Source organism: Anser anser, assembly GCF_964211835.1.
Source record: "Anser anser genome assembly, chromosome: 2".
NCBI classification, from domain to species: domain Eukaryota; kingdom Metazoa; phylum Chordata; class Aves; order Anseriformes; family Anatidae; genus Anser; species Anser anser.
In genome coordinates, this window is record NC_139721.1 from 117,042,118 (window position 1) to 117,062,560 (window position 20,443).

Sequence of the window (20,443 nt, forward strand, 5' to 3'; positions counted from 1 at the left end):
GGCAGCTGCAGAACCAGAGAAGGTTCTCTGCAGCTCTGGGATAGCTGAGAGAGAGGGGAAGCCATTGGCTGCCTGGGCTAGCAGGCTGGCTGTCCCTGGGGAAGTCAAAGTGCTGGGAGCTGCCAGCAGGAGGGAGGGAGCACCTGAATGCCTCTGCAGGGGTCAGACCACCTTCAGTGGCAGAAGCTAAGCCGAGCCCCCAGACCTTGCACTGAAGCAAGTGCTGCACATTTTCTGATGCCTCCTCCTGGGTCTGCCAAGGCAACACATTTTACACTACAGCCAGGAGCATGCCTGAGACTGGCTCAGGCTCCAACTGGCTGCTTACTGACCAGCATCACATGAACGTTTTTCCGATGTGCACAGAAAAAACAGCTGAGAAGGACTGCCAGGATCATATTTTGCAAGCAAATATCCCATATTTCAAACTTCATTTGGATCAAGGGAGCTACTAATTTATCACTGTGAAGACAGATGCAGCAGGCACCACCCTGCAGCTGTTTGCCTGGGTGTGTTAACACACCATTACCAGTAGCTTAACAAAAACAACTGGTTCCTCTCTCTTCTTTCACCACCTCACCCTGTCAACCACCTCAAGTTTTTGTATAGTGTGGCATGGCACAGCACATGGAAAGAGGGTTGTGAGGTGCTGTATCAGATAAAGGAAAGCAGGGAGTAAAAAAGCAGGCCTTGAAAGGGCTTCAAGAAATGGCCATGGGTCTGCTCACAGAAATGAGAGTGAACCAGGCTTTCTCCCCCGCCCCTTTGCTCTTTCCTGCCAGGAAAATCACTGCTACGGCTTTTTGTGTGTCAAATGTTTTCTTTCTTTTTTTCCTTATAGTAAATTAGATGCCTTTAACTAGCTTTAATTTGCACAAGGATCTCTCTCTAAATGACTGAACATATGCTGAGGAATATAGACATCTTCCTTAGGGCAGGTTTACCCTGGCAAGGTAGAAGGCATTAACTGACTCATTTTTTTCTTTGTCTTTTCAGGAAGTTGTTGCCCACTGGATTGCTGAATGTCGCCTTAGCATAGAACAGGCTAGACTGCTTACGCTAAAAACAGCCAGCAAGATTGACACGTTGGGCAACAGAAGAGCTAGGAAAGAGGTAAACTTGCTGGCAGCTGGAACCTGTGCCTTTTCACAAGAAAACTGGTTGAAATTTCAGCTAAAAATATTGCTAAAAGTTGGCCTAATCATAGAGTACAACTTCATGTTGCAATAGGAACTCTTACATTGAGATTGAAAAGAGATCTCAGTTTAAAAAGTTTAATTTTTAAATACTTCATCAGACTGAAGAAGTAGGGCCCAGTCATCTCAACCCAACAGCATAGTTTTGTGTTTTAATCCTGGAGAGGATTTAACTTACTGAGGGAAGAGGAAGAGCAGCGCTCTCATCCCTCCTCCAAAGAAGGGACGCACTATGAGAAACCAGCCCTCAGTAGAACTGTTAGGTAAAACGTTCTCTCTTCTGAAACTGATGTTAATGTGTTTTTAACTACAGGTAGCCATGACCAAAGTGGTTGTACCTCGGGCTGTGCTTAAAGTGATTGACTGTGCAATCCAAGTGTGTGGAGGAGGTGGAGTTTCCCAGGATTTTCCTTTGGCTTCAATGTGAGTAAGGGATACTTATCTTAAACAGAAGGCTTAGTTACTAGAGATAAGGTAATTTTATCATGCCAGTACATGCTTTTTTTTACCTCAGGTAGCCAGAAATCATAGTAAACACACCCTCTTGCACAACGTGCTCTTACAATTCAATCCCCATGCAATAGCATTGCTTTATCCTTAGCAATAAAGAGAAAAGCACAACCAAAAAACAACAACCACCAAAACACAGAAGCTGACAGTGGACCTAAAGTGGTTCTTAAAAGCAGCACAGAGGATCTGTTTCTAAAGCTCAGTCTAATCCCTTATGTTGTTGGGATAAAGCAAGCCTTCAGGATTTCCAGCCCATGCATCTCAACCCTGCCAGGAACATTTTGCTGCAGCACTTCCTCTGTTGTGAAAAACACCTCCTGTCTTTTGAAAAATCTTATTAAAAGGATGACTAGCAAAAATAGTTTAGAACTCCTGCTGTCAGACTGGTTTGCTACTGCAAAAGGGCTATAACCTAATTCAGATCTTCCCACACAGGTTTGCTTATATTCGGACCTTACGCCTGGCAGACGGGCCTGATGAAGTTCATCTCTCAACAATTGCAAGGTGGGAGCTACTTGATCAGTCGAAGAAGCTAACTGCAAAAATTTGATGTCAGCATAAAGCCCTCTCATGTGGATGGAGGACTTAGGGAAGATTACATTACGCAGTGCAATAATGTTTAAGCTAAAATTGGATCAATATAAAACCTTGATTCTAGTTTGAATCAATATGTATTCTCAACCTTTACTTGTAATTATTACATTTATTAATCGGGGCTTGCTCTAAAAGTTTGTAGAATACCCTGTCTGAAGTAAGGGCACATGTAAACAGAGTTTGTCTGGGTTCTTTATAACACTGATTAAAATCTATTTTCTAACAGGCTTAAAGTGCTTTATCTGCTTTGAGCCAAAGCCCTCTAACTTTTTACTGTAAAGTTAAAGCAGTTTTCATTTGGCAATTTCATACGATTTATGGCAAGTTGACAAACTTAATTACTGATTAAATGGCAAACCATTAAAACAAACAAATGCTGTTCTTCCCCTTTCCAAAGCTCGGCTTTACTCCAGTCCCCTTCCTTCCCCCTTCCCTGCTCTAAACTCTCCTCATTTTCACCAAACGTTACACTGTCCTCCCCCTTCCTCCCTTCAAGTGGGGCTAGGGGCAGCACAGGAGCTTGGACTTAAGGTGTAACAGATCGTCTGCTGTTCCTTACTTTTTTCCCCTCAAAGTCATCTCCCATTTCTCCTTATCAGCACCCTTTGTCTTTCCTTGCAACTTTCCTTTTGTGCAGCCTCACAAGCCTCCTCCTGGCTGCAGATGCTCCTGCCCTTTCTTAAAGATGTCTGAGATTCAGAGGCATCTTCTCCTCTAAAGAGCTGAAATTTTGGCTGGAACCAAGACTGGTTTGCACAGGGCAGTTCATGGCTTCCTCCTCAGCTACCAAAACAGGCTCTGCCATTCGTGCCCATCTGTGAAGTTCCCAAAGGCCATAGTTCCTCAGTGCTGCATCTGTAACAATCCCCTGACGTTAGTTACTTACCACAGAACTCGCTAGTACAACAGAACCAAGCAGATTACAGAAAACAGCACTGTCATTAGTTCTATTTCCTATTAAAGGAGGACAGTGCAGGTAGAGTATTTCAGCTTTTACAGGGTGATCAACAATTAACGATACAAGCGATTACCTTTTTGCATAACCAACCCTAGCCTGATGTCAGAGCTCAGAAAGAAATAGCTGTAGGGCTTAAGGTCAGAACTTGCTCCAGTTTCATCCTGAAGACTGAGAAGAACTAGATGAGCATTCACCTGAAAGGCATTCCAGCAAGCGCTGCTGAAGTCAGGGTGGTACAATTACAAAGTACCTGTAACAGGAAGCTTTCTGCAAATAAGTTTCTTCATATCAGTTCATTATACCTACAAAATAATAGCTTTCAAGCAAGCAATAATGCTTTTCTGTATTCCCACCAGTCCTTGTTTCTTCTTGCTTCTTGCCAAGACTGTTTCCTAGGAAGCCTGTTTCCTAGGAAGCTAAGAATGTCAACAAGTCAGTTGCTGAAGTCAATTTCAAATACAAGACAACCTATGCTGTACCACTGTTTGTCATTTAGTAGTTCTGCTCTGGAGTGTCAGAGCCTGCACAACATATTTCTCCAAGCAACGAGTCCTAGGAACCCCGTTTAGCCACACTCAAATTAAGGTCTTTGACCACCCTCATTTCCCATACCCTCAAAGAACTGCTACATAAGCACACCAACTTTATCTCATTAACAAGCTCTTAATTCCCTTTATTTTAAAATTTTATGTACATATGAATGATCTGTATAATGTACACTCAATATAGAAAGTTTTTATATACTGGATAATGTATAGAACATTTCACAATTACACTAATTTCTTACATAACATGTCAACCTTAAGTTTTTTGCTGAAGCTTTTTCAATTTGGTAAAGCCAGTTATACATACAAGTGTCTAATGCTGTTTGATCTCAGGAAGATAACGTTAATGATTAAGGACATCAGTGAACTGGTGCGGGGAGAAACCCTTTGGAAGTCAAGTTCAATGAGGAGTGATCATGTCAGACTGGGAAAAGAAGGGATGCCCTTTTAGTGGGGGTTGGTGAGGTCAAAGTGATTTTAGCCCAATTCCTCTAGACTGTAGCTCAACTCCAGTCATGCTAAGTCATAAAATATAAAAACTAGGAAAGTTTGATTCACAGTCTTGTAAACAAATATAAAGGAACAAAATGTGCTTACGTACAGCAAGAAGAAAATTCTTGCGTACCCATTTCAGCTGATCCACAGAGTGCTTTCTTATGTTACAGTGTGATAGTTAGAATCACCAACTTTTTCCTAAAAAACAGTCATAGAAAAAGGAATAACACTGTCATTAAACACTTGGAAAGGCAGTAAGTTCACTTCAATGTGTTGGAGGAAAACGCTGTTCCTCATCACTGGCCAGTCTGCCTTTGTGCCTCTTTCACATGAATTTCTAGTCCTTAGCTGACATCTCCCACTTCGTTGTCTACCGGGGGTGGTATGTTGGGCATTACAGATGACGTTGTCCCTGCAGTAAGGTAGCCAGCAACTCCGGGGCCTTTTGGAAAGAAAACAGAATACTGGCAATTAGTTTAGGTTCTAAAAAGTTATTTAACAGCCTCATTTTAGGCTCATTGATTTTTGTAGGTCTCCTCCAACTGAACTATTCTAATCTCCTCTGGTAACTCAAATACATCATCCAAGTCAACCCAACAACTTATGCAAGCATTTAAGTTTTCATTTAGATTATATAATTCATTGGAATCTAGGAACAGAAGCTATTAAGGCGGCTTAGTCCCTTTAGTCACTAAGTGGGTTAGCTTGTGTGGACCAGACTTCACAGTATTTTTCCTCTGATGTGCCAAACAAGTCATAAAAAAAATCCACCCATTACCCAGCTCATCTTCTACCACAGAAGTGGCAGTAAAGAGAAGGCAGACTTTCTGCACCGAGGAGAGGACCTGCTGCAGGTGAAATGCCTTCAGGCATGCACTCCGCTACCAGGCTCTACATTTATGCTTTTACCACTAAAAAGGATTTCCCTGCCACGTATTTAAAATGGAAGCTCACCGTGCTGCTTCACGAATAGGCAGAAGCCTCAAGCTTGTCTACGAGCTTTGTGCCCTCCCTTAAAAACGCAGCTTTGCACTGCAGACATGGATCCTCTCCTCAAAGCCTAGAGGTAACTTCTAGTCATAAAGAAACTTGAACCAAATGGAATAAGGACTCGATGCTGCAGCATGAGGTGTTTCAACAACAATCCTTATTAAATCAGTGATCGTAGAAAACTGCCAGCCCTCGACATGTTCCTGCATCAATAAAGTTATTGACTTGGTATCTTACCTTCAGCCTACACTGCTGATCTTTGACATGGTAAGTTCTGCTGGGTTCTTTACTCTCCCACTGTCATCTTCACCAATTTCTCCTGTATTTATTACCCCCTTTATTCCCCACCGTCCCTTCTCCCACTACAGCCTGGAGGCAGAACATCAGAGCATGTTTTTTCTCATCTCAGTGCAAACAGTCCTAATGCTATGACTGCAAGCAAGAGAACAAAGCAAGCAGTGCCTTTGGTACAACAATCCCTGGCTTTGGAAGGAATTCTGACAGCACTGTACAAAAACTCCACTAGTGCTCTTGTCCCTCAAACTTTTCATCATGAATTATCCCTAACATGCTTCAGAAGTTCAGTTCATCTGTAGTGCCCAGCCAGTATCAGCTGTTGCAGATTTTAGTTTGCTGCTGCGTGCAGAAAGAAGGCAAGATTGTCAGCATTTTGCAGTCTGGGAACACACATTTGTTATAATTCTGTGACATGCATCTGTTATTGGGAATGTAGCAAATGCTGCGAGCATTTTGCAAGATGGTATCTACCTGCTTTAGAGAGCTACACAGAAGTTAGCAAGCTGCCTGGCAGAGCAGATCTAAAGCCCACTTCTCAGGTGAAGGGGACTGCTGCCAGTTAGAAGGGAAGGAGAAGAGACACCTGAGGGAAGAGAAATAAGCAAGGGAAGTTTCAAGGGAAGTGCAAATAGCAAAGCAATTTGAAGCAAAAGGTAAGGCAGAATACAAGATAAGGCAGGTTAAAAAAACCTCGCAGTTCAGTTTCCATCTATACCTTGCATTTGTAACAACATCTTCATTCTGTATTTGCAAGCACTTAAACATCAAGCAATTTAAATGCAGCACAGTCCCTAAGGCAGTTAGATAGCTACATTGCCCCCAGTCTCAAGCTTGTCAGTTTCTGGCATATAGTTTCAGCTCTTTGCCAGTAATCAGACAGGGTTTACATCACATTTCTAATCCATAATATCTACAAAATACCGAAGAAGTCAGCACCAACTGCATCAAGAGTTTAAGTATTCTTTGTCAAAGTGGCATTAAATTGCTGTACTGCAATAAACAGTGAACTCCTGTTCAGAGCTGAAGCGCTGCATTTTTCCTGTGTGGAAAGACACAGGAGGTGTTGCCACAAGTATCTATGCACCAAACAATAAGCATCTGCTTCTAGAATGTAAAGTTCTAGACTTAAAAGTTCTAGACTTCAAAATCTCTTCCTTCATTTTCTCAAAATACATGCCAGTATCATGCAAGAAACTTTTCTGTCTACATAGCCATCTGATTTATACACTCCTGTTACAGTTACATGCAAAAGCTCAATTAAGGTTCCTATATTAAACTAAATGAGAAAGTTCCATGCGGCATATGGAAGTGCTCACACTGACTTGTCACAGAAAACGAAAACCATATTTGGGAAGCTAAACTAAGAGACTGAGTAATTTCTTGCACTTGCTTAGCTGCTGACTAGTAAGGATCCAAAAGTTTGAATCAGGTTTTCCGTTAGACAAAATTTGCTACAATGCAGTTATACAGAACAGTTTCAGATACAGCAAGTAATCTGTGATCAAGTACAGCACAAACAGCAAGAGCGCTCTTCCACCCTGCAAGCGGGACTGTGGTGGCACCCCTGGGGCACAATTTCAGTCCTGGCACCAGCAGAGGGCTCACCCAGAACGCACCACAGGTGTGTTCCAGTGTAAACTGCGAGCTGCACATACAGGTACAAGGCCGTTCCCACCAGAGAATGGCTCTACCAGTGCACTGAGTCTTACTGGAATATGGCTTCACACTCGGGGCTACTAGCACTTAAACTGATTCAGTACCATGACTACGTGCCTTGCGCTAAAGCAGCATAATTCACATGGCAAATTAATGTAGTTCAGCTACTTAAAGTACCACTGCCTTTTAGACAAAGCCTAAATTCAATTTTTGAAGGAGTTTTAACTCCCCCATCCCCAACTTCAGGAAACAATTTGCTCTAGGACTCAAGTAGACTGATCCTAAGAAAGCGAGAAGTTACTGTTGTTCATTAGATCTCAATAAATCTCTACCACTACAGCGCACTTGCAAGACTTGTCAGCATTCAGACTCCATTGCTCTGATATTTTAAAAGTAGATACAGCAAAGACTATCCACAAAAATACATTCTCTCCTGAGAAAAAAATAACTTGATAAAAAATACTTTTACAAATTTAACATTTTTACAGCATTTGCTGTTCAGGCCACATGACAGCACTAGATCGTAAGGATAACCACTATCCCCAGAGTCAAGCCTGACAACTGAGTAACAGTTTGCTATGATTCAGGACAAAAAGGAAAGGGTTGCTAACCTGTGAGGTATCCTGCTGTTTGCGTCTCAGAAATGAACAAGTCATGTTTCTGATCTTTGAAGGCACTCCACACAGAAGAACGAGACAGAATTTCATTTACCTACGGTATTTGAAGAGATTAACATTAAGACTTGCAATATTCTAGAGGAATAAACTTCTTTTCTAGAACCAAATCTTTCTGAAGGGATTACCAAATAGTACAGCATATACATCCATAGTGTTGCTGCAGTTGCCTACAACAATATTCATCAGGACAAACAAAAAAGCAATTTACATTTCTAACAGAAATTCTGAAGAGTCATCAGTAAAAACCTAGCTGAAGGACGCTTACAGAATGTTTCTGGCACTTGGAATTGGTCTTTTTGCCTAGTACACTTCACCATACATCAAACCAGTGACTCCTCCACAAGAAACAGATTGAGAAGTTCCAACACATCACGATTTCATAGTTGCATAATATTAACACTTTATGCTTGACAGCCATAAGATTAAACAAGGGATGTTCAGAGTTGGATATTCCGTATGTACAAAGCTAAATTCAGCACTTCTCAGTGCTTACCTGTTCTCCATACTGTAGGCTGCGAGACATGGATTTCAGAGTTTTAACAATCTGAGCTTTTGTTGCAGATGGGCTTTCCAGGTTCTCAAGACCAATACCTTCAAGCAACTTTAGAAGATAAGGGACCAGATCCGCTTTCAAAGCCTACAACCATACATAAAAGAGTTGTCTTAACATGGACTAGTAAGTTCCACGTGCTCCAGAGGTCTTACATTCTTGGATTGCTACCACTAGCACGAACCAAAAGTAACAACAGCTCGTATGAAGTACGTTTAGCTAGTCAATTTTTCCTCAGTAACCCAAATACACACAAGCAAAAGGTTACTACCCAGCAGTTCAGCTCTGTGTAAGCACAAGTTCAGTTGAATTAGCTGCCATTCCCATGTTCTCAGCAGCCACAAGCCAACACTACCCTATGCACAGTTCAAGCTTCAATGACGGGCAACATCCCTGACCAGATCTGCATTTGGGATTTCTAACTTCTCCAACATGGAAAAGCACATTTTTAAAGCGTCTTAGACCCTTAAGTGGAATGGTACCTCTATCCCTATGAAAAGATTAGATAGCCAAACACCACATTTCTATAGACTGAGAACATACTACTTACTTGAGCTACTAAGTCATTTTGTTCCTTCTGAAACATTCGGTTAAGTGCTTCACAGGCTACACCAATTACATCTGGTCTCTTTTTCATTCCATTCATGAGAGGGCTAATGGTCTCAAGCGATGCCATTGCTCGAACACAAAGCTGTGAAGAAACAGAAATAACCAGAGCACGCACTTTATTTTATGCTAAGCTTGATTATGGAAGATCTAGTCAGCCAACCATAAATTCCCATAAGAAACAATATTTCTCAGTTCCTTTAACCTACCAATTCTCCATTCATCAGCTAAAGTCCCTGTTCACTTGGTACATGGTATTTACAGTCAGAATAATGCCCTTCTACAAGCACTGCTAGAGAACACACATACTCCAACTACACTTTTCTGGAACACTTAAATGATTCTGTACCTCATTGTCTGACAATATGTGCATGACACGAATGGCACTTTTTGGAATGGCGTTGTTCTTGTGGTTCATGGCTTGGAGTATCTTGTGAAGATGCCCAAGTGGAGGGACTTGATCAGCTAGCTGAGGCTGAGCACTGAACAGGCACACAGTTGCTGTGGTAATGGTTTCTAAGGTTTCCCCCTGTAGGAAAAAGAACAAAACCAGAAAATATAACTCAGCAAAGCCTAACATATCCCCAAAATGGTATCATTTCTCTTGCTCTGCATTAGATTTTGTTCCTAATGTTTTTATCATGTGATTTTGCTTTGAAACTTAAGTTTAAGAGAATACAATCAGCTCCAAAAGCAGCAGACGTTCACTGAATCTCAGAAACCCACATTCCATAGAAATTAAGTACCATTTTCAGTATCTAGAGAAGCCAATGTCTGGCTGCAGCCTGTGCAAGCACAGCACCACACATGATAATGTGCCCAGAGGAAGCCGGACAGCGTGAATGTTCAGGCTGACCACTTGAACGCCTTAGAAGTTTCCACAGCCTGTGCAACAACACTGACACTTGCTGCATTCTGCATGCCTACACAAACTGTTACCATGAGCTTGTACTACATGTCTGTTTTATTCAGTGTGCAAGTTAGTTGTCTCCCTGCAAATATAAGCTAGAAACTGTTTGAACACTATTTCTCAAGTCAGTAACTTAATGATATTATTAACGGAATGTTTAACATCCTCATTCAAACTACAGAACACTAGCTCTACTGCATTAAGCTAATTCTTAGGTGGGAACCATATTTAGGTCATGTAACTTAAAACCATCGGAGTGGGAAATCAGTGTTGCAGGACGACACTAGAATTTTCGAGACCTGAAAGTTTAGGATGCATAAAGCAAGAGCTATTTTCTTCGGTTGGTCAGTAAATGAGTAATTAAGAACAATTTCTTAAGTTTTGTCACTACTGTAACAAACCTCTAAGACTTACCAGAGCTAGTTCTATGGCTTCCGGGGCGGTTTAGAAGTACTGACTTGTATTTAGAAGTTGCTTACTTTTAGTAAAAGCATGTAGGTATGTTTAAAGTGGACTAATCATTTGTGTTGCAAACAAAGTGTGAGAACCAAAGTTAATCAGATACTAAAAGACCACAGTAGCATGAGACTTCTAAACAAATTCAAAGAGCAGAGTAAAAACTACAACTTACATGGGGGTTATTTTTCTCCAGTAGTTCAGTAAACTTTTCCAGCAGTGCAATGAGAAATTCCCTTGGTTTCCGTAAAACCCAGGCCGGCTGGGCAATAAAAATCCTTAAGAAGACTCCCCCCACCGAAAGTTCACCATCTGCCTCACCATACACCACAGCAAAGTCTTCAGGCAGCTGTTAAGTTGTAAAGAAAACAGGGAGTTATTATTCGGCAAGGAATATTTGCAAGATCTGTAATTCTAACATCATAACTGTAAGTGGTAACTGTTCTCCAGAATGGAGCTGTGGGAAGACCAATAAGCATCTCGTTTTGAAGAAACATGAGGTAAGAAGAGTAGAAAGAACATCACAGTGCAGGTCATACTACTACAGTGGACTTTTCTTTCAAAGAACACAAGTAGCTGTGTCTATAGCCATACTGGGGTAAACATTAGCTAAAGAGAAGTATCAGTAACATGGCTGATAGAACAGGCCTCTCCTTTCTTCTACCCTTATGCAGGTATCGTGGAAAAAACAGACATCACTGACTGACCTGACATGGCGAAATGGTTCAGGACGATCATATCTGAGATTCAGTGTCTTACTAACATTTCTGAACATTTACTAACTTGGTGGTTGATAAATAGTTTACTATAGCTATGTAATAAGTGACAAGACTTTTTCCAGCAAGCCAGTACTTTCCTTGGTCACTGACTTCTTAGAATGACCTGAACTATCAGAGAACTTGAAGTATTATTGGCAAAAAAACACTGCTAAGTGTCTGATTTCAAGGCATAAGAAGTAATGAAAAATAAAGGTAGTTATCACAGCACTGAATTCCTCTTGGTACACTGAGTACAAAGAAAGCACATCAAGAGAAAGTTACGAACAGGCATGTGTTACCAGCTGTCTTATATTCTCCCTGGGAGCATCCCAAACAGAAACAGTATACTTTTACCTTCCAGTTAGTGTCAGGGTTGTCCCTCTGAAGTTTAAAGTGCCTTTAAAAAGAAAGGATGGTTTAATGAGCAGTAGAAGAAGCAGTCTTTCCCTACTACAACACCACATCAGTCTCCCTTCATTTGTGAGGTATTTCCCATAGTTTAAAACCCCATTCTCCTCCTGCTAAGTGCTTACTGCCACAACATTTATCTAGATGTATAAACCGCTGAGTCACACCTACAGTATACAACAGGGAACGTTTCCTTTTCACTGAAGTCTGGATTGCAAAGATTCTACTTTTTACAGACAGAGCTCTGTGATAGTTTTTCCCTAATAACTGGTTCACTATCACTAAAGGAGCATCTCTGAGGAAATGCTTAGGCAGCTGGTCTCCACGTACTCAAGCATCATCTCTCGAACTGTTGTTGATACTTTCTCCCTGGAGTTGTCATTCCAAATTAACTCAGGATTTTCATGAGTTCCCTCAAAGATATGAACAGCAGCTTCGGGGTTGTCTCTCATAGCGTCCATGAAGACTCCAGGTAAAAACTTCATTAGTGTAATCCTAACCTAGAAAGGATGAACAGAATCGACACTTAGAATACCATAACACCTAAACAAAAACAAACAACTAAGACCATTACTGAAAGAGAGGTTGAGAACCTCAGGAAGTCTAGTTATCCAGACAGTAACAAAATACAGTGCTATCATTTTAAATAGTGGTAGCTAGTGACAGATTTGAAATTGGGGTCCCTAATGACAAAGTCATTACAAATTGGAACCAAACTGCTTGCAATAGTTACAACAGATACAGCACTTCTAGGAGTCTGCTCAGAAATTTAAAAAGTTAACTGTTTTTTGAGAAAACTACTTTCCTCTTCACATGAATGTTTAAATCACAGAACAGTTGGTATTGTTCAGTCTTTAGAGAGAGGCTGGTGCTGTTAAGATGAGTTCCAACAAGAGCAGTTCAGATTCTTACCTTTGGACCCACTAGCTTATCTGCAGTCATTTTGGCAAAGAGCTCTGCTGTTTGGGCTCGGACCTGTGGATGAGTTGAGTTGCAGAACATATCCAGTAAGTAGATTAAAGCACCTGTACAAAGAGATAGGGAAGCATTCAATTTTTTATTTTTTTTCTGGTCACAAGTAGTATAAAATCCATGGATTTGACCACTGTATTTTGAGTCTACTGTTCCAGAAAAAATGGCTTTCAATTTACTACTGTACCTTTCGCCATGGCCTCTTTAATTATTTTTGTGCTTGATGTCAAAGCATACAAAGTTTCAAGGACAAGTTGCCGACCTGTCAAGATAAGAAGCATTAAGAACTACCATATAGTTTAACTAATCAAAGATGAACTAATAAGGAACATCAATCATACATTCGTTCTATTACAGAAACTTATTAATTGAATGTTTATACTCAAATGCCTTAGAATAATTAGTTAATGAAATACTATGCAATTCAAATGCAATTTGAATACCTGCAATCTAAATGCTTCAGCTCAAACATTTAAGATAAACAGGTTACTTAGGATGGCTTTTGTAATCACCCCCATTGGAAAACTGTTTTAACACTACAGTTAATAGTAAGCTCAGTCAACTGCATTCTGACTAGTTTTTGAATTAGAACACTTTGCCTTGCAAGACTCCAAGAATTATACGGTACATACTTGAAGGTAAGGAATGCAGGAGTGCCAGTAAGTTTGCAAGAACCATTGCTTCAGCAATGTTGTTAACACATTCTTGGTTACTTGTCACTATGTTCACTACCTGTAAAAGGTCAGAAACATGACAATTACATTACAGATTTTCAGAGATCACTAAGAAAACTCAGTGTATGATGAAGCAACTTACTAGCCAATATAACTGCATTTACAGTGCTAACTGCCATGAAATTGACTTACCTTGGGGAAGAAGGGGACAAGGACAAGTGAAAAGCTATCAGTTGCTCCTCAAACGAGCTGCCTGACACCTGGGATCCCAATCCTTGACACTTTTTAAGTACTATTCTAACAGTTAAACAATCTGGTTTATACATGCTGATTACATAGAGCATCCATAGTTTTGGTTGTTTGTTTTGGGTTTGATTGTTTTGTTTTACCTCCAGAGCCAACTGCTGCACCTGGCCAGCTCCATGAACACGCAGAAGGGAGAATATCAACTTAAAGTGACCTATGCATTCGCACTCAGAACCTGCAAGAGACCAAGCAAGTTATTCTCTTCACATTAACCAAAACATTCACTGAAGGCCATCCTAAGTCTACATTTGACTATACATAAAGATGGTAACCTATATAGTCTGGCACAGTAATTGCAACAGCTCCTACAGAACAGGATCTACAACAGAATTAAATTAAGCCTGGCATATTAATCTAGCTTCCACAAAGTCTTGGTCAACGGTATTTCTAAAGAAAAGGATACTTCCTCCCTCTAGGGCAAAAAACTGAGCTAGTTCTTGGATTACCAATTAATTAATGTAACTAACATGCATTCTTACAAGACAATTAAAGAAGTTCAGTTATTTTATATATCATTGGTCACCAGTACTTCTCATCTTCAACTACACACGATGTTTTGGATTCCTACAAGCTGGGAGGACAGATACAATCTGTGACAGTTGCCTTTAGGGTTATAGTTGCCAAATACACAGAACCCGAACTGGTATCACTAGAAGCCATGACTAATATGAGTTGCTGTTTCAACAAGAACATCTTAAATCATACCATCTCAGACTTCTCCTGTCCATACACTGGTATTTGCACTCATAGGTGTGTGCTGGTGTTAGCTGCCCACTCTCAAGAGCATCATCTCCTTCTACTTAGGAGGAGCAAAAGCACTGACATGTTTTTAGGTCTTTAGTGCTATGCAGTACTCAGGTCAAGGTTTTTCTGTTTGTTTGTTTGTTTTTGTTTTTTTTTTTTTGATTCAAGGAAGTTCAAAATCAGCTGAAGATTCTTCAAACAATTACAGAAAGTTATTTCAGAAAGTTAAATCTTTTAAATAAAAATACTTTAAGTCATCCCAGCAACTGCAGGCCTGAATTCAAGTTAGAGCCCAATGTTTCAGAGAAGACAGATAAAGCTTGGATTTTGCACAAAATGAATACATCTACTGATAATGTTCTCCAGCACAAAAACAAGCCTATATATAGTCCATCAACAACACTAAGGTCTGTTAGCTGGCAAAACTATCTTCCAGCTAGAAAGAAGCTCAAAAGACTATGGTTCTGTATTATTTTTGAAGTTGTCCTCAAGAAAGCCTATCAGTGAAGTGCCTTATTGAGCCTACCTGGGTTGTGTTTTATCACATTTCTCAGGGCCTCCAGAGCCATTTCAACTCTCCGTAACCGATCTCCATGTTGATTGGACTCTACTTTTCCAGTCTGTGTTATTGCCATTAACGTATGAAGGTACTGTGCTTGTGAGCCTATGTAATCCAAGAGGCTTGCAGCAAATGCTTTAGGAAGCTTTGAAGAGATGAGAGCATTTTAAGTTGTGATGCAATAGTATTCACACTAGAAGAAAGTGTAGCCACATCGCTTTTCCCACACTTAACAGTTCCTTCCAAACAGGAAGCATTTTTTCATTATTATCTTTACAGCATCTGCACCACATTAACCCCATTTATATGTTAATACACCCTTAAAAAGCTGCTTGAACAGCACTTTAAAGGTGCATAGATGTTCATAAGTATAGATGAACAGCAAAGCCACTAGGCAGAATCACTTCGTCCTGGAACTAATGATTCAACCTGAGCATCTGCAGTGAAAGGTTGTAGAGAAAAGGCATTAAACCATCCAAAGCAGCATGTCTAATGAAAAAATTCATCATTCTTTTAAAGTTTATTCTGCTCCAATAGAGACATCCCATAACATGCTGATCGCGTTGGACGTAACTTCCATAAGATTTATTATTTTCTCCATTCTATTTGTGCTGACACACAAAGAATAACATTTCAGGTGGTAGTTTTTAAGTTCAACAGAAAGGTTTTAGCTAGATCTCTCACCTCTAGTTGGAAGGTAGGGACCTCATTGTAGACTCTAACAAAAATCTCTCCCACAATAAGTTCCTTTGCATGGTCACTAAAGACAAAGTCAGATCCATAACTCTTGTCACAATCACCCTTTAAACAAATAGACAAGCAGCACAAGCTCAGACAGCAAATAATCATGTAGAAAATATAAAGTGATAACCTGGCTAATTAGACAATACTAATAGAAGACAGTTTTAGCACAAAAATCAGAAGCCCTAGACACACTGAAACATTAAAACTAGTAATGATCAAGCCCGGCTTTTTTGTTTAAGACTACTGAATGAAGAAAGTCATTTAGGAGTAGACAACAGATATCTGTATTAACTGTATGACTGCATTACAAGAGGATGCACCAAAACATGAAACAGTTTTAAATCCCACTACTGTTTTTTGTTTAAATTGTTAATTTTTGAAGTAATCTTACTCTCTTAATCATGCTTTCTTGTTGAGATTCCAAGAATTCAAGTAATTCAGCTCTTGTCCCATTGTTCCAGATCAAGTAGGGGTTCTCTGTGTTACTGTTAAGCATCTTCAGAGTCTAGAAAAAAAATGAATTTACATGATCTAAGCTTACTCTGCATAATAATCCAAAATTAAGTTTTAATTAGTGTTTCATGATATAAATTAATCCTATCTCAATAATAGCCAGATCAATTTCATAAGCAGGTATCAAGTGTCAAGCTTTCCACATACCAGAAAAGCAGTACGTTTAAGTTATTTGGTACATTAAAGTCTATATTTTAATTTTTCGTTATTCTGCTTCAAGCTGCAGTTCAGATTCTCCTATTTTTGGCAGCAAGCAGCAACAATCTGCAGCATCCCTTTTTGTAGATGACTTCCTCAGCACTTCTACAAAGTTTAGACTTCACTCTCCATCATCATTATAATCCTTAAGCCATCAACATCTAGCTCAGCTCCTTCGCTCCCTTATTTGTTTGGGGAATCTTGTTCTATAGGCTGCTGGTTCTGTCCATTGAGTTTGAAAGTAAAGCAGTTTTGTTGCCATTACTTCAACTGCAAAGAAAAATTGTGCTGTTGTTCTCTGCACCAGGCTGGTGTAAGAGAGCTCTGTGCTTTAAGAAAGTTAGAAGTGACTGGTTATTCCTTCCAGAACTCAGTAGACAAAGTTTTGATGCTTACCTCAGTAGCACTGACCACAGCAAGTTTCCTTGCAATATAGGGTGTTAACATTCCAGCTAAGCTTTTTCTGATCGCTGGGTTTTCAGGTGTAGCTTGTTCTTCAGAAAGGTACCCTCCAAGACGACTCAAGGCTAACAGACTGAGTTTAGCAAGGCTATTTGCTACCTCCTAAAAAAACAGAAGAACAGTTAAAAGAGAACTAAAACTAGCTGGAGAATTATCAATAGCTACAGAGATTTGTCCAACACTTCCACACCAAAATGAAAAGAACTGGTATTGTCTATTTGCCTGCATTGCTAATTATGCACTGATGTCTAATAAAGCACTAGAAGCTACTAGGTGAACAGCAAGACATGATCACTGTTGCAGGCTTAATAAATATAGACAGACATAACGCAGGGTAGGAAAAATTTGGTCACTAGGATAAGCTGAAAGCTATGGAAGCCATTTAGGGTAATAGTTTCTGATCAGAAAATGGTTCCTACCAGAAGCCAAATACCAGTATAAGCCTTTCCTAACAGCGGTACAAGATTTAGTAACTAAAATACTGTTCAAAGGTCATCTCATGCAGTAACTGAGAAAGAAGCATCCTACTTAGAGGATCACTTCTTAAGGAAAATAGAGTGTGAAGCCACTTACATATCTATAGGCCAAAGTGATAATGCAGTGCTAAAGGAGGTATTTTAAGTAAGTTCATGGTATCACTAGACAACCCTTTCAGTTGAGCCTCCAGAGGAATTCTCATAGCACAAGTTTACCCTTTCTCTGTTGACTGGTCTATTAGAAACCATTTTTTTTTTGCTTTAATGTTTGTTCATTTAACTCTATGATGATAGAAAATATTTGAGTATGCCTAGTTTTTGTTAGTACGAGATGGCAAGCAACAGCCTGTGTATGAAAGCCTGCGCCTTGTTAACATTACCTGGTGATTAGAATCTTCACTTTTCTGAATACCACTCTCTTCCAGTGTATAGTCATAGTTGAAGAGGTAACCCAGCAAGTACCAGAGAACTCCAGCTTGGAACAGATGTGTTTGTAGCCAATAATCTAAGGCAAAGGAGCTAACACACTCTACTCCCAAAGAAGCTACTCGTGGTATGTTCTGAAGGGGGAAAAAAAGTTTACTTCAGTACTCATAACAAACAAAAGCCAACTGGCTGCCTTACCAAACAAAGATTTAAAGACAAAATTTTTTAAATTCTGCAGTATTGTCTAAGCAGCATGGAAAAAAGTGGACAAAACAACATCTGCATTTGAAGTCAGATATCTGGTAGCCAAGAAACATGTCTAGTTAGTCAATCCTTCAGTAGAAGAGTCTTTGAATAGTTATTTCTTAAGACTAGAAAGGATTGTTGATGGAATGGTGGATAAACAATTTAAGAAGGTGGCAGAGATTCCAAGATGAGTGTTTTATGGTGACGTATTCTGCAGGGACTACAGAATAGGCATGCACCTGGAGTCAAGTATTACAGTCTGGTTTAAGTTCTTATTTTCACTTACCCAACAAGAAAAGTTGGAGATGAGCTTGCTGTTATTAATTCATACAAAATTAAGTATTCATATAACATGACTTAAGTTTAAAGAGCTAAACAGCTCAAAAACTTCTTGAAGGCTGTTCTCAGAGATTTTGTTGATTTAGGAATCTACATGTAAAACTAGTATCTTTACCCTCTATTTTAATGAATTAAACAATTCAGCTAGGCATAATTCAATTATGAGTCAAAAATATGTGAACCTTAATAGCAACCGCGTTTTAAGTCCACTAAATGGATTCAAATACAAGCATTAAGAACAGGAATTCTATATCCCACAATGATTAACTGGGATCTTACAGAAGCGATTGATCATTTTTCTGCAACTGTCTTATTTCCCCTAAAACCAGGGCATTGCCCTAAATATTTAATAGTTAAATATTCATTTAGGAAAAGGAAGAGAGCTCTTACCTTGCCATAATACAGTAACCTACAGAGGTCCTTAATGATGTTAGGCATTTCTGTAATCTTCTCTCTGCACTCCTCAAACTGAGCTGCCACACTGTAACATTTACTAACATGCCCACACACCTATAAAAAACAGTATTTTATTGGTACCAAGTGAAAGCAAAATGTATGTTAACAAGCTTTTTTACTTTATATACACACAATTTCTCAGAAGGTTGATATAAATCAGAGTTGCCACAACTTACCTGTACAGACATATCATCTGGTTTACTAGAACGAGTCAAGACTGCCACACAACGATTAAATGCTTCTTGCAATACCTGTGAGGATTGGATGATGTGCATGTTCAGTCACAACAAAAACTGATAAAGTATGTCAGAAATAAAACATTAGCTGGTAAACCCGTTTATAATGGCTGAAGAGAAGCCCTGTTTGACAAAACAACCTGTTGCTTGCTCAAACACTTTGCAGGGCAAAATTCCTTGTGAGTGCTGGTGCTAGTATTTAGTGCTTCATGAGAGTCAATAGCATTCACATGTGTGAACTAATATGGACAGTGAAAAACCCTTCTGCTGAGTGACTTGTTCATGTTTATTCTTTCACATACAGAACAGAGATGCTTTCAACAGAACTTCGTAGAGAAGTAGATTAATATATTTCTGTTGAATTGTAGATAAGCCAACTACAAGCCTAGATCTGGAAAGGAATATACTCTGCAGGAAACTTCTCTAACTGCATGCAGGAAAGAGAAAGTAGAAATGGACTAACGCTTCAAGATAAGAGTGATTCCTAAATGCATCTGATGTCCTATGCATTAGGGGATCTAGAATTTTCATCTGTGCAAGAGTTAAGACTTAAAAAATCCCCTTCAGTAAGTTTCTTTTAATCTACCTCAATTCCATTTTCTCTTCTCAGTTCTTCTGCATTTAATGCTGAACAATTGACAGTATGGAAAGTGAGTTCTGTGGCAGCAGGCAACAGGGGAGATTCTTTGGAAAACAAGAGGTCATCTGATGTTTCAATGGTGATAGTCTTAATCAGCATAGGATAGCCTGCATACTTGTAAGGTTTCAACTCTGAAAAAGAAAAAGTCTGAGTTTGCATCTATGCAAAGTCTACACAATTTAAAACACTATATAATTATCAGTGGAACATATATCAGCATGTAAAATAGAGTAGGAATCAAAGACAGCCAACACCTAGGATAACTAGAGCAATATGGCGCAGTCCACACAATTTGACTCCTTGTCACATCAGACTGTTCATACTAGAAGCTGACAAAAGATCAGCGGCAGATTCACAAAAAAGCTTTTTCAAGATTAAAACAACTTATCTACAGCTCACAAAGCCCCCAAGCTAATAGCCTTCCAAATAGTGTCTCTCCCTGGAGAAAAATCTGTATAGCTTTGTCAGCTACAGTTTTAGGCCAGCGTTTAACAGTGAACCTGTAAGGACCTATTAGTATAACACAGCAATTGTGTTTTCAATTATAATTTTCATTCCTGGAGTGTTCAGCAGGGATAAAGAACAATCTTACAGCTAAGGAGCTGACTGTGAGCAAACCCAATTAAGTCTACACTAACAGCAGTGTCTCCACACAACTGACAAAGCTATGATTGCATATGAGGTTTTTATTTTAACATACTGGAACACACACAGCAGAACACTTCTGGCTTTGCATCACTTGGACATGCCAGCTGCCAGTGAGGGTCTGCAGCTAGAACATCGGATTAGGGTACTTTACCCCTCTTTCTCACTTGGGCTGTGGAAGTAGTGTTACAGCACACCCAC

The 20,443-nt window shown here is 39.7% G+C and overlaps 2 protein-coding genes across 4 annotated transcripts in view; one reads left to right on the forward strand and one right to left on the reverse strand.

The window, feature by feature from the left end:
• The window catches only part of ACAD11 (acyl-CoA dehydrogenase family member 11), a 29,692-nt gene extending 27,018 nt beyond the window's left edge, over nt 1-2,674 (forward strand). The window contains exons 18-20 of the mRNA XM_083825033.1: nt 997-1,113; nt 1,510-1,619; nt 2,142-2,674. Coding sequence (XP_083681159.1) covers nt 997-1,113; nt 1,510-1,619; nt 2,142-2,256 — 342 coding nt within the window. The 3' untranslated portion in view covers nt 2,257-2,674. The remainder of the gene's footprint in view (nt 1-996; nt 1,114-1,509; nt 1,620-2,141) is intronic.
• A 1,227-nt stretch (nt 2,675-3,901) lies between these two features.
• DNAJC13 (DnaJ heat shock protein family (Hsp40) member C13) overlaps nt 3,902-20,443 on the reverse strand; it is a 54,584-nt gene continuing 38,042 nt past the window's right edge. For all 3 annotated transcript variants that reach the window (XM_083825030.1, XM_083825028.1, XM_083825029.1), the window contains 20 exons: nt 19,544-19,728; nt 18,898-18,972; nt 18,656-18,775; nt 17,635-17,814; nt 16,713-16,880; nt 15,997-16,110; nt 15,546-15,662; nt 14,829-15,006; nt 13,642-13,733; nt 13,211-13,310; nt 12,766-12,840; nt 12,519-12,631; nt 11,937-12,106; nt 11,553-11,595; nt 10,616-10,789; nt 9,424-9,603; nt 9,019-9,159; nt 8,412-8,555; nt 7,853-7,952; nt 3,902-4,740 (listed from right to left, as the gene is read on the reverse strand). In XM_083825030.1, coding sequence (XP_083681156.1) covers nt 4,643-4,740; nt 7,853-7,952; nt 8,412-8,555; nt 9,019-9,159; nt 9,424-9,603; nt 10,616-10,789; nt 11,553-11,595; nt 11,937-12,106; nt 12,519-12,631; nt 12,766-12,840; nt 13,211-13,310; nt 13,642-13,733; nt 14,829-15,006; nt 15,546-15,662; nt 15,997-16,110; nt 16,713-16,880; nt 17,635-17,814; nt 18,656-18,775; nt 18,898-18,972; nt 19,544-19,728 — 2,567 coding nt within the window. In that variant the 3' untranslated portion in view covers nt 3,902-4,642. The remainder of the gene's footprint in view (nt 4,741-7,852; nt 7,953-8,411; nt 8,556-9,018; nt 9,160-9,423; nt 9,604-10,615; nt 10,790-11,552; nt 11,596-11,936; nt 12,107-12,518; nt 12,632-12,765; nt 12,841-13,210; nt 13,311-13,641; nt 13,734-14,828; nt 15,007-15,545; nt 15,663-15,996; nt 16,111-16,712; nt 16,881-17,634; nt 17,815-18,655; nt 18,776-18,897; nt 18,973-19,543; nt 19,729-20,443) is intronic.